General features: G+C 34.5%; 1 protein-coding gene across 6 annotated transcripts in view; it reads right to left on the reverse strand.

Annotated features, from left to right (window-relative positions):
* RIF1 (replication timing regulatory factor 1) overlaps positions 1-14,715 on the reverse strand; it is a 66,962-nt gene that overhangs the window by 32,490 nt on the left and 19,757 nt on the right. For 4 of the 6 annotated variants that reach the window (XM_081814451.1, XM_031029306.2, XM_031029303.2 and 1 more), the window contains exons 13-20: positions 14,454-14,564; positions 13,710-13,772; positions 13,371-13,471; positions 11,521-11,607; positions 10,825-10,898; positions 10,212-10,392; positions 8,345-8,452; positions 7,830-7,979 (exon numbers count right to left, since the gene is read on the reverse strand). In XM_081814451.1, the coding sequence (XP_081670577.1) occupies positions 7,830-7,979; positions 8,345-8,452; positions 10,212-10,392; positions 10,825-10,898; positions 11,521-11,607; positions 13,371-13,471; positions 13,710-13,772; positions 14,454-14,564 (875 nt within the window). The remainder of the gene's footprint in view (positions 1-7,829; positions 7,980-8,344; positions 8,453-10,211; positions 10,393-10,824; positions 10,899-11,520; positions 11,608-13,370; positions 13,472-13,709; positions 13,773-14,453; positions 14,565-14,715) is intronic. The other 2 variants (XM_031029305.2, XM_081814452.1) reach the window with 2 other exon arrangements.

Genomic DNA, 14,715 nt, shown 5'->3' on the forward strand with positions numbered 1-14,715 from the left:
ATGCGGGACTCGATCCCGGGACTCCAGGATCATGACCTGAGCCGAAGGCAGTCGCTTAACCAACTGAGCCACCCAGGCGCCCAATAAAATCTTTTTTTAAAAAAGAGAAAACATAAAAGCCCATCAGAGATGGAAGAACTCAATAACTGAACTAAAAAACACTAGATGGAATAAATAGTAGACTAGATAAAGCAGAAGAACGGATCAGCGACCTGGGGGAAAGAGTAATAGAAAGCAATCAAGTTTAACAGAAGAGAAAAAGTAATAAAAAATGAAAATAGACCATGGAAATTTAGTGACACCATCAAGCGTAAAACACCCACCTTATAGTGATCTCAGAAGAAGAGACAGAAGAGGGGGGCAGAAAATTTGAAGAAATAGCTGAAAACTTCCCAAACCTGAGGAAGTCAACAAGTCCCAGATCCAGGAGGCACAAGACAGACCCCAACAGAATCAGCCCAAGAAGGTCCACACCAAGACACAGAGTAATCCAAATGGCAAAAAGTAGCTAGAGAGAATTTTAACAGCAGCAAGAGAAAAGAAAACACAGACGGGGAAACCCCATATGGCTATAAAGCTGATTTTTCAGGAAAAATCTTGCAGGCCAGACTGAGGGACATGAAATATTCAAAGTGCTGAAAAAAAGACACCTGCAACCAAGATTGCTCTATCCAGCAAGGCTATCATTCAGGATAGAAGGTGACATAAAGAGTTTCCCAGATAAACAAAAGTTAAAGGAACTCATAACCAAATAAACTAGCCCTACAAGAAATGTTAAAGAGGATTCTTTAAGTGGAAAAGAAAGACCGTAAGTAGGAGTAAGAAAAGTAGGAAGCACAAAAGCAGGAAAATGAAGTCTATATGTATCAGTAAAGGGATTCACAAAATAAAAGAATGTGAAGTATGAACCCATATACCTAAAACGTAGGTGTGGAAAGACAGGAGTAAAGAAAGGGTTCAAACTTAAGCAGATTGCTATCTATATGCAAAATGTTATATACAAACCTAATGGTAACCACAAATCAAAAACCAGTAACAGGGTGCCTGGGTGGCTCAGATGGTTAAGCGTCTGCCTTCGGCTCAGGTCGTGATCCCAGGGTCCTGGGATTGAGTCCCACATCGGCTCCCTGCTCCTTGGGAGCCTGCTTTTCCCTCTGCCTCTCTCTCTCATGAATAAATAAAATCTTTACCAAAAAAAACGCCAAAAAACCCAACAGTAATAAATTGCAAAAAAAAATACAAAGAAAGCAATCCAAATGTATCACTAAAGAAAGGCAGCAAACCATAAGAGAGCAAGAGAAGGAATAGAGAAGAACTACAAAAACAACCAAGGAACAAGTAACAAAATGGCAGTAAGTATACACCTTTCAATAATTACTTTGAATGTAGATGGAATAAATTCTCCAATCCAAAGACAAAGGGTAAGGGAATGAATAAAAAAGCAACACCTATCTATATGAAGCCTACAAGAGATTCCTGTCAGACCTAAAGATACATACAGATTGAAAGGGAAAGGATGCACAAGCATTAATCATGCAAATGGAGTGGGAAAAAAGCTGGTAGCAATGCTTACATTAAACAAAATAAACTCTGAAACAGAGACTCAACAAAAGAAAGACACTATACAATAAAAGGAAGAATCCAATAACATGTAACAGTTTTAAATATTTATGCACCCAACATGGAAGCAACCAAATACAGAAAGCAGCTAACAAAGGAAGTAATTGATAGTAACACAATAATAGTAGAGGACTTTTAAACCCCACTTACATCAATGGATACATCATCCAAACAGAAAATCAACAAGGAAACAGTGGCTCTGAATGACACAATGGACCAGATGGATCTAACAGTTATATTCAGAACATTCTGACCAAAAACAGAACACACATTCTTTTCAAGTGCGCATGGAATGTTCTCCAGGATGGACACGTTAAGCCGCAAAACTCAACAAATTCAAAAAATCAAACTTATACGATGCATCTTTTCAAACCACAACCTTATGAAACTAGTAATCAACCACAAGAAAAAATGTGGAAAGAACATAAATACATGGGGGCGCCTGGGTGGCTCAGTCGTTAAGCGTCTGCCTTCGGCTCAGGTCATGATCCCGGGGTCCTGGGATCGAGCCCCACATCGGGCTTCCAGCTTGGCCCTCCTCCTTCTCCCTCTCCCACTCCCCCTGCTTGTGTTCCCTCTCTAGCTGTCTCTCTCTCTGTCAAATAAATAAATAAAATCTTTAAAAAGGAACACAAATACATGAAAGTTAAATGACACTGAACAATGAATGGGCCAAACAAGAAATCATGGAGACAAATGAAAATGGCAACACAATGTTCCAAAGACTTTGCAATGCAGCAAAAGTGGTTCTAAGAGGGAAGTTTACAGCAATATGGACCTACTTCAAGAGGCAAAAAAAAAAAAAAACTCGCAAACAACCTAATCTTACACTTAAAGGAGCAGGAAAAAGAACAAACATGACCCAAAACCAGCAGAAGGAAGGAAGTAATAAAAATTAGAGCAGGAACAGGATTAGAAACAAAGAAAAAACAACAGAACTGATAAATGTACCAAAATGAACTTTGAAATCAATGAAACTGATAACCTTTAGCCAGATTTATGAGCAAAAAAAGAGGACTCAAATAAGCAAAATCAGAAATTAAAGAGGATAAAGAGGGGCACTTGGCTGGCTCAGTCAGAAGAGCACGTAACTCTTGATCTTGGGGTTGTGGGTTTGAGCCCCACCTTGGGTGGAGAGATTACTTAAAAATAAATAAATCTTTTTTTTTTTTTTTACAAATTCAATTACTTTAATAAATATAAGGTATCTTACAGTTACCTATTTCTTCCTGATTGAGCTTTAATACTAGTTGTCGTTGAAGGAATTTGTCCCTTTCATTAAGATTAACAAAGTTACTGGCATAAAATGGTTCATAAAATTCTTCATTATTATTTTTTAAGTCTTTTTTAATTTAAATCCAATTAAATGACATATAATATATTATTGGTTTCAGAGGTAGAGGTCAGTGATTTATCAGTCTTAAATACCCTGTGCTCATTACATCACATGCCCTCCTTAATGTCCAGCACCCAGCCACCACCCCATCCCTATACCCCCTCCCCTCCAGCAACCATGTATCCTATGATTAAGAGTTTCTTATTGGTTTGTCTCCCTCTCTGATTTCATCTTGTTTTATTTTTTCCTCTATTCCCCTATGAACCTGTTTTGTTTTTTAAATTCCACATACTAGTGAGATCCTATGATAATTGTCTTTCTCTGACTTAAATAAATCTTAAAAAAAAATGAAGAGAAATAACTGACACCACAGAAACACAAAGGATTGTAAGAGAATATTATGAAAATTATATGCCAAGAAATCAGACAACATAGATCAATTCCTAGAAACATAACCTCCCAAAACTGATCAGGAAGAAACAAAATTTGAACAGAATGGTTACTAGCAATGCAACTGAATCAGTAATCAAAAAACTCCCAACAAACAAAAGTCCAGGATCAGATGACATCACAGATGAATTCTACCAAACATTTAAACAGTTAATAACTATTCTTCTCAAACTATTCCAAAAACAGAAGAGGGAGAACACTTCCAAATTCATTCTATGAGGACAGCATTACCTTGATACCAAAACAGATAAAGATACTATGGAAAAAGAGAACTATAGACCAGTATCTGATGAACATAGATGCAAAAATCCTCAACAAAATATTAGCAAAAGGAATCTAAAAATACATTTATAAAAATCATTCATGGGGCACCTGGGTGGCTCAGCTGATTGAGCATCTGACTCTTGATTTCGAGTCAGGTCATGACCTCAAGCCTCACACTGGGCTCCACCCTGAGTGTGAAATCTGCCTGGGATTCTCGCTTTTCCTCCCTCTGAACCCCTCCACCCCTGCTCACGCTTTCTGCTCTCCCTTAAAAAGAAAAAAGAAAACCCTAAAGACTCCACCGAAAATATTACTACAACTGATAAATGAATTCAGTAAGGTCACAGAATACAAAATCAATATACAGAAATCCGTTTCATTTCTATACACAAATAATGAAGAGAAATTAAGGAAACAATTCCATTTACAATTACACCAAAAATAATAAAATACCTAGGAATAAACTTCACCAAGGAGATAAAAGACCTGACGTCTAAAAAGTATAAAATACTGATGAAAGAAACTGAAGATGACACAAACAAATGCAATGATATTCCATGCACACAGACTAGAAGAACAAATATTGTTAAAATGTCCTTACTATCCAAAGCAATCTACAGATTTAATGCAATCCCTACCAAAATCCCAACAGCCTTTTTCACAGAATAACCAACTTTAGAATTTGAATGGAACCACAAAAGACCCCAAATAGCCAAAGCAATCTTGAGAAAGCCCAAAACTAAAGGTATCACAATTCCCAATAACAAGATATACTACAAATCTGTAGTAACCAAAACAGTATGGTACTGGCACAAAACCAGACATACAGATCAATGAAGCAGGACAGAAAGCCCAGAAACAAACCCATGATTCTATAGTCAATTAATCTTTGACAAAAGGGGCAAGACTATGGTGTTTGGAAAACTACACGCAAAGGAATAAAAGTGGACCACTTTCTTACACCATATGCAAAAATAATCTCAAAATGGATCTTAGGACCAAAATATGAGACCTGGATATGAGACCTGAAACCATAAAAATTCTACAAGAGATGACAGGCAGTAATTTCTCTGACATTGGCCATAGCAACATTTTTTCTATTGAGGCAAGGAAAACAAAAGCAAAAATAAATGATTGAGATTACATCAAAATAAAAAAAAGTTTCTGCAGAGCAAAGCAAACAATGAACAAAACTACAAGGCAATCTATGGAATGGGAGAAAATATTTGCAAACAAAATATCTGATACAAGTTTAGCATCCAAAATAAAGAACTTATAAAACCCAACGTCAAAAAACAAATAATCCAATTAAAAACAGGCAGAAACATGAAAAGACGTTTCTCTAAAGAAGATATACAGATGGCCAACAGACACATGAGAAAATGCTCTACACATCACTCATCATCAAAGAAATGCAAATCAAAACTAAATGAGATATCACCTCACACTTATCAGAATGACTAAAAACACAACAAGCATGGGCAAGGATGTGAAGAAAAAGGAAACTTCATGCACTGTTGGTGGGAATGCAAACTGGTGCAGCTACTCTGGAAAACCATATGGAAGTTCCTCGAAAAATTAAAAATAGAATTACCGTATGATCCAGTAATTCCATTACTGGTATTGACCTGAAGAATACAAAAACACTAATTCGAAAAGATATGTGCCTTCCGATGTTTACTGCAGCATTATCTATAATAGCTAAATTATGGAAGCAGCCCAAGTGGCCATCAATAGATGAATGGATAAAATGCAATATTACTCAGACATAAAGAAGAATAAAATCTTGCCATTTCAACAACATGGATAGATCTAAAGGGTATAATGCTAAGTGAAATAAGTCAGTCAAAGAAAGACAAATATATGATCTCATTCATATATGGAATTTTAGAAACAAAACAAACAACAAAAGAGACAAACCAAATAACAGACTCTTAACTATAGAGAACAAACTGATGGTTACCAGAGGGGAGGTACGTGGGAGGAATGGGTGAAACAGATGAAAGGGATCAAGAGTACACTTATCATGGTGAGTACTGTGTAATTAATGTAGAGAATTGTTAAATCACTATATTGTACACCTGAAACTAACTTAACACTGCATGTTAACTATATTCGAGCTAAAACAAAAATTAAAAAATTAATATTTATAATTACATTTATAATAGAATCTATAATGCAAAGTATATATTTATAAATGCTGTCCTATAAATTATACATAAATATAATATCATTTATAATACATACTATATTTATAATTTATTAATATTTATCTATAATAATTGATAGCAGCAATAATAGTCTTACATGCATATATTGGAAAAGACGAAAAGTGAAGCCTTCACATATAAGCTAAAAAATTACCCATAAAATGGAAACAAAAATATTCAAGATATAAAGACACAGAAAATTTAAAAAATTAGAAATCCATCTTTTCAGAATTTTTAATGAGTTCATAAATTATTTTATGTTTATTTTTTTCAATTTTTAAAATTTATAGTTCACATACAATGTTAGTATCGGGTATAACATCCTTTTCCATAATACTGGGATAATTCTGATTACTATATTTTCATACAAGATTTATCAGTGACTTTAAAAATGGTGATGATCAATGGACAATACAAGTATAGATATGACATTCTTCTTACACTAGACAAAAATTTGAGAATGAGGAATTCCAGTCTCACTAATGAAGATACATGCAAAAATCTTAAAACACTATATGCAATGTTTGAAAAAACTTTCACTACGACTATGTGTATCCGAAGAACACAAGATTGGTTCAATAAAAGGAAATGCACATCAGCAACAGCTTTTATATACTCCAACAGCAACCACACAGGGTTTCTGTATGGGTGGGGATAGTTGGGCCTTTATAATAGCTGAAAGACAGCTTCAAGACTACCAAATATTAAGCTAGTTAGATTAAAAGAACTAAAATACACGAACACAATTATTCCTGGATGGAAATAAAGATGTAAAAGTATTTTTAAATTTCTCTATGAATTTAATATAACCAACCAAGCCAAGCAAAAATCTAAAGTGTATTTCATAAAACTTGACAGATTCTAAATTTCTTCCAGAAGGGAACAAAGATGAAAACATAACCAAGACAGTATTTAAAAAATGAAAACTATGGGTCGACATTCTCCCTACCAGTTATACAAGTCATTCAACAAATTCAACTATGTGCCAGATAAATTCCAGGGATACATATCAAGACAGGATGTCCCTAACCTCATGAAGTGTTGGTTAAGTAACATAATGAAGTACACAAATGATTCTAACATAAGTGCCAAAAAGTAAATAACAAGGTGCCATGATAGATACTAACAAATGTAATTAAATAAGACCCCCTGGGGAATGGAAGCATAAGCCTCATGGGCAGTTATAAGCAGTCAAAATTTTTAATCTAAGTGCTACAGAAGTTTTTTCAGTGATAGGATCTGATTTACATTTTTTAAGTCACTCTGAAATTCTATCATATCAAAATGTAACAATCAAAATTGTGCCAGTATTTTTGAAAAGATATTATAAATGCATTAAAAAATCTGAAAAGATGAATTCCTAGCTCTTGAGAGGTATCTCTTTTGTAACAGTGATAACCACTATCAAAGGGTAGAAGTTTATCTTTCTAGATGAAAAAAGCATGCTTTAGTAATAGAATTCAAGTGTCAAGAACCGTATTCATGTACATATGTAAATTGTGTAAATACAAAAAAGAGCTCTATTCTAGAATGATACAAACCAATGAAAGTATTTGTTTTGTTTTGTTTTAATAAATAAAGGAGTGAAATGGGACCTACTTTTTTAGGTCCACAAACTTCCAAAGGATTGCCTTTAAAGATCTAAGAGATAGACACGAGAGAGTTGGCTCCTGGACAAGGTCCTTGTACTGTTAATCTAGAATGGCACAGGCACAGGCAGATACTCCACACAGTAGTAAAAGTGCATGGCTGTTAAGGGTCCTGAAACATGGACCTCAGAGTCAAGTAGACCAAAGACACAAAACTGTTTTATAAGGCTGTTACTTGTTTTATATTATCAGTACCTTATAAACTAGAAGCCTTATAAATGACAGTTCACAAATGTTATCTCAATTTATTTGAAAAGTATTCTTTAAATACAACCAAGGTCAGTACTGGGATACACTCACTGAAAAGCCAGAATCTTCTAAACTGGACATTATCTTGGAAGCAAGTTCCTCACAGCACAAATTCTCTTCTGCAGTTGCCACCAAAGCAGCACAGCGGGCAAATGCTCTATATAATTCTGACCAAGTTCTAAGTAAGGTCTTCATGGTGGCCTAAAAATAACAATAAAAAAGAAAATTTAAAAATGTATATCTACACATCAAACACCTAACAGAATATGTCTTAAAAAACCACTGTAACATTTAAGGTGTCATAGAAGAGACTAGCGTAGAGTAGTAAATTTGCCTCCCCTATAGAATTCTATTTGAAGAATTACAATAATGCCACAATACCAGCAATTATCAAAGGTCAAGAGGAATTTCTCTTCCTTCACCATTTTCCTTTACCCTAAGCTGATTAAAAGTCATAAGGAAATCTCACTGCAGGAAAAACTACTGTAGGAATTCATTATAAAGGGTCAAAGAGCATTTTCAAAAAAATGTAAATTCCTTAAGTAAAAAACTTGACATTGCCTTACCACTGGAAATTTCTGTACTGAAAAAATATGGTTTATTGGTAAAGTCAATGCACCATATATGGCACTAAAATTATGTTCTAAGGCATCACCTTGATTCACTTCATTGGTCTGAAACAAGAAAAATAATGAAGAAGTTAGACAAATTACCATCTAATTCTAGTCCTGTGTAGTACCATCTTATTATTTGTACTGAGGTAGATACAGTGTTGAGATGTTCAAGAGGTGGTGAACTCCTAACCCCTGTAACTATGAATATGACCTTATCTGGAAATAGGGACTTTGCAGATATAATCAAGTTAAAATAAAAGCATACTGGATTAGGATAGGCCCTAATCCAATAACTGGTGTTCCTAAAAGAAAAGTGGGATTTGGGGGCACCTGGGTGGCTCAGTCATAAGTGTCTGGCTTCGGCTCGGGTTTGATCCCAGGGTCCTGGGATCGAGCCCCACATGGGGCGCCCTGCTCAGCAGGAAGTCTGCTTCTCCCTCTCCCACTTCCCCTGCTTGTATTCCTTCTCTCACCGTCTGTTAAGTAACTAAATAAAATCTTTTTTTTTTTTAAAAAAGTGGGATTTAGACAGACAATAAAGACAGGTAAGAATGCCATGTGAGGATGGAGGGAGAGATTAGAGTGATTTGTCTATAACCCTAGGAACAATCAAGAACTGCCAGAACCAGGGGCACCTGGGTGCCTCAGTCGTTAAACGTCTGCCTTCGACTCAGGTCATGATCCCAGGGTCCTGGGATCGAGCCCCGCCTCGGGCTCCCTGCTCCGCGGAAAGCCTGCTTCTCCCGCTCCCATTCCCCCAGCTTGTGTTCCCTCTCTCGCTGTGTCTGTCAATAAATAAATAAAATCTTAAAAAAAAAAAAATTGCCAGAACCAAATGAAGCTAAGTGAGAGGAACAGTAACAATTCTCCCTCAAGGCTCCAGAAAAACCAAGCCTGCCAATACTCTGATTTTGGATTTCTGGGATCCAGAGATATAAGAGAATAAATCCTTGTTGTTTTAAGCCACCTGCTTGTGGTAATGTTACAGCAACCCTGAGAAACAATACTTGGTGTTTAAGTCCTATAAAAGAATCCCAGAGGTAACTCCAAAATCTTTTACTAAACATAGAAGGTAGGATACAAGCAAGGACTTATTAAAAAGACCTTGCTATCCTTCAAACAGCAGGAAACTTATTTAGGAATGTAAACTTTTTTCTTTCAGAAGAATGTTTAAATGATGTGCTGAACTAATTAGTGAAAATAATGGTGACTGCACTATCATTAATAAATTCTCTGGAGTCTTCATTTGAGAATTACAGCAGAGTATTTCCAGAAAATATTTCCATTTAAAGATTGATAAAGCAACTGATGAACCATTAAGAGTGACAAAAGTTGAGCTCCACACCCTGCCGATAATGTCACTTAAGTATCTAAATGTAAGGGTTAGTCAACTCAACGGATTACTGGTTTGGGGACTACTATATGACTTTGAGGTATTCACGAACTGACTTGCCCATGGAAATCTGAATATACAGTCTAGTCAAGATAACCACTACTATTCCTCATAGTACAAATACTGAAAGAACTCAAAATATAAATATGAGAAGTTATATTATAACATCTAAGTCTTCTGGCTTTATAATCACTACTGGAGAAAAGGGAGCTGATTCATCCCCATTGTTATACTTTCTTGAATAAGGCAGAAATGCAGTAAAAGAAATCAACTAAGATAAAGAACAGGAAATTAATCAATCCCACAGAAAAAAATATTTTGCATTTTATATTCAAGTTCGAACTTCTATTTATTTCCCCAGGTGCTGTAATAAGAAAACAAGGAAAATGTTCCTTAAGTTTTAGGGGAAACATGTAGCACTTATACCTGATTAATCAATTCCGTTAATGGGGTGACTATAATACCCCACATTCTCCAGAGATGCTCCTTGTTTTCCAACAGCTTTGCGTTTTGGTTAATAACATTTAAAACAGAGTCACTGAAAGCTAGTGGTGAAGTTGGACCAGAAAGGACACAGCCAACAAGTGTTTCCAGATTGAGAAAAAACCTGGAGAAAAAATTGAGCTATGCATTATCCAGCGCTTTCTGCCAAAATACATGTTACACTATTACAAAAGTCTAAAAATAACCAACAAGGAAAACAAGAAATGTTATAGTCTTACTTTGATTTTTTTTTATTTTAAAAAATGATACAGCATATAACTCAAAAGAATCTCATTCATCTGGGGCACCTGGGTGGTTCAGCTGCTTAAAGCGTCTGCCTTCGGCCCGAGTCATGATCTCAGGTCCTGGGACCGAGCCCTGCATCAGGCTCTCTGCTCAGCGGGGGGAGGTCTGCTTCTCCCCCTCCCTCCCCCTGCTCATCCTTTCTTTCTCTCTCTCTCTCGCTCACTCTCTCCCAAATAAAAATCTTAAAAAAAAAGAATCTCATTCATCAAATAACCTTTCCAACATAAACAAAAAGACTAGTTTAAATTACCTCTCATCATCTACACCATATTCCAAGAGATTATTGTTGAAAATTAACTGAATTAAGAACAAAGCAGGAGTTCCCTGAAGAAAGATGAAGAATGCAGTCAATATTCTTGTTATAACGAGTATAATCTTGTTACACTTGTTTTCTATAATCAATTATGTAAAATGATCCTTTTAAGCTAAAAAAATTTAACTTTTGATATTACTTAGGATATGACACAATGGTAGCAAATATATTTCTATAAACTGCACACAAAAATCAAGCTCTTTCAGCTATTCCATCTACATGAGCAATTGAGGAATGGTATATTCCAGATATAAAAAGAACATTAAGTTAAAACTTGCTGGACCAATAAATACATTTACATCCTGTAGATATTAAATTTATTTCACCATAATTAAGGAACTGTTACTATGCTTCCAAATTTTTAAATAATAACCACTATTACTATGTATAAGCAAACAGAAAACTCTCCTCCTAGAACTTTCAGTGTAATTCAGAAAAATAGTTCCATTAATAATGTCATATTTAATTCTTTAATCTATTACTTTATCAGTTTTTCCCTTTAACATAATCAGCCTATCCAATTCTCTCAAAATTTTACAAGCTAAGTTTCACTATGTTAAGGAAAAAAAAAACTATCACAGAACTTTATCTTTTGGCTAATTTTAATCATATCATTACATTTAAGATACTTGCATTAAGAATATCCATATTAGCAACCTGATAAGCTGGTGAACCTAATACTTTCTGGGGCAGTCCTTTAATTGTAATTTCCATGAGGACCTAAGAAAAATAAAAAGTTTTGTTGTAAATTAGCTATAAAAATACTTTACTTAGTAAAAATCTAATACTGTTAGCTATATTTTTAATTAACAATTTATTGTTAAGTAATGCTCATCATTAATGTAAATAAATTCTCCATTCAAGAAGTTCAAATACATTTATATATTAATATGAATATATTTACATTAGTTTTAAAAGTTCAAATACAGAAACATAAAAAATAAAATGACAAAGTCCTTTATCTCCAGGGAAAATCAATACTATCAGTTTGTGGAGTTTATTTTTCTAGACCTTCTAAATTTCCATGTATTTAAGTATACACAGAAACAAAACTTCCTGGGAGGTCATACATCTATTCTTTTATAGCATTAATGACATTATACTGTGAGATACTCTGGAACTGACCTTCACCTAACTGTGTTATGGAGTTTTAACATCAATATATGTAGACATTCTTAACTGCTGTATGAATGTGCACAGTTTATTCAAACATTTTTCTATTAATAGCCCTTGAGGCCTTTTTTTTAATATACTATAAAAAAGATATTCTGCAACAAATTATGTACTCACTAGTGCCAGAAGCAAGTATATTTCAAAGGACTAACTAGAAGCTGGGTCTAAAGACACATCTCTCAAATATGACAGAGCCTATCAAACTGCCATTCAAAATTATTATTATACTGGTATTAATTTGAACTACGTAACAAGGGACATAATATGACAGAAAAGGTTATTTTAGTTAAAATGTGCTTTCACACTCTTATTTGAATGAGACACTAATGATAATACTAAATAGCATTTATAGACTATTTTGTTCCTGACCCATTGTGCTCTGCTATTAACCTAATTATATAAAACTACTATATTCCCTTTACAAAAGGTAAGAGTAGAAATATTGACCAAGTTCACTCAGCTAATAAATAATTGGGTGGGGAAATTCAACCTAGTCTGCTCCAGAGCCCTTGCTATTAACCACTATGAACTACTGCCATAGTAGATATCCCAGTACATAGACTCAGAAGGAATTTAAGTAGGGTATAGTTTACTCCATCTGCAGTTATCTTGGGAGACTCACTATTATAAAAAGTATATCCAATTTGTTTTTTCCTTCTCTACTATATAGGATAAAAAAGATGTTTAATACCAAAGTCATTATCTTGGTTAAACAGAGTTCATTTAAATTGCAAAAGTTCCACAAGATTATTACCAGATATTTTCTTAAATGTACAAAATAACTATTAGTGGAGCTCAGCAATCTTATAAAATTAGTGTTCTGAGTTTCCTCAGTTCTTGTTTCATGTCCTTTACCCCATTTTCTCTGTATGGCTCATTCTTATGACATTGGAAGATTTTTGTATTGCCGGTATACTCATTTACTTTATTGAGGTTTCAAATGACTCCAAAGTCAATGAAATAACATTTACTACAGGGCTAAATTGCTGATATAAAATCTTAAAATCTAGTCTGGGGGTACCTGGGTGGCTCAGTCAAGCGTCTGACTCTCAGTTTTGGCTCAGCTAATGATCTCAAGCCCTGCTTGGGGATCCACACTCAGCGTGGAGTCAGCTACAGATTCTTTCCCCCTCTTCCTCCCTCCCACCCTATTCCTCCCCCTGCTTGTGTGCGCGCACACTCTCTGTCTCTAAAATAAATAATAAAATCTTAAAAAGGAAAAAAAACCCTGGTCTGTGTAAGTATCTCCACCAAAAAATTCAATTTCAGAATACGATTTTTTAATTCCAGCACACAATCATTATCCTTACCAGTGTTTTTGACACAGGAAATACTTCTGACTTCACTATGCTTTCTAAAGATTTTAGTAACAGGGTCAAAACTTCAGAGCCTGGTCTCTCTTTTTTGTTACCTATCAAAAAGCAAAAAGGAATATGCAAGTATTTTAAGGGTGAAAATATAGTATTTTTAGGGATAAAAACATATACTTAGTTATGACACTGATTTTTTTAAATGTATCAAATAGCTTTATTTGAAAGTCAGGAAGCTATACAGTTCAAAAATTGACTTAAAAGTAAATTTTATTTACAAAAGCCAAACAAAAACTCATTGGGTGCTATAAAAATCATTTGGTCAGTTATAGTAGTTACCTGATTCAATAACTGACTTCATCAAGCTAATTAGCTCCTTCCAAATAGCATTGACAACTGCATCTGCCAAACAAAACAAAATAAACTTTAGAATGTAGTAGGTATGACTATAAAGGCTTACCCTTACGTCCTTACACTAAAGAAATAAGTTGAGCAATAGTTAGAGTATAATTCTTAAAATATTCAACCCTATCAGTTTATGAAACACTATCACAACAAAGAAATATTTTTTCAAACTGTAACCTATTAACAATGGGCCCTGTAATTTAATTAAGGGTGATTATTTTTTTTGTCTGCTATCTGCATTTTCTTTACCGAATACCTTTTGCTTCCGAGACAAGGAAAAAAACAAGATTCAAAAGGACACCTGAAAGCCCCTAGAAAAAAATTTCCCAGCCAGTTTAACAGCAAACTACTTTTGAAATTTCATCTCAATATTTGATAGGCCATCAAACACAGGCATTTAAGTGTAGATGCTAGGGCCATGGAGCCCAGGTTTGAATCACAGCTCCACCACCAACTATGTGACTTTGCACAAGTTATTAACTTCTCTGTACAACACAGTTTCTTCATCTGAAAAATGGATTAACAGAGAAGGTTACTGTGAGAATTAAATGATTTATATGTAAAGTTCTTCGAGCACAATTTGGCCAAAAGATGGCACTATACAAATATTTGCTATTTTATTTTCTTTTTAAACACAGGTTTAAACAAATAATAAAAAATTTTCTCTTAAATATTTACCAGAAGCATCTTTTCCAACCGCAACAAAGCTATCATGAACAGCAGTGATAAGTGTATTTGCATGTTTGGAAAAAAAAGAAGAGCTGCTGATTAACGCATGTTCGAGTGGCTCTAAAAAAGAGAGAAAAAAGGGCAATTATGCCAAAACAAAGCTTTATAAAATAAAACAGCTCAATATAAAATATTAGGTGGTCTGACATGTGTTTTCTATTAAAAAGATTTATATTTATTTCATACGTAATTACAGAGTTATTTTGGCTTT

The sequence above is a fragment of the Leptonychotes weddellii genome, chromosome 3 (assembly GCF_054177405.1).
Source record: "Leptonychotes weddellii isolate Sample4059 chromosome 3, ASM5417740v2, whole genome shotgun sequence".
Classification (NCBI taxonomy): Eukaryota; Metazoa; Chordata; class Mammalia; order Carnivora; family Phocidae; genus Leptonychotes; species Leptonychotes weddellii.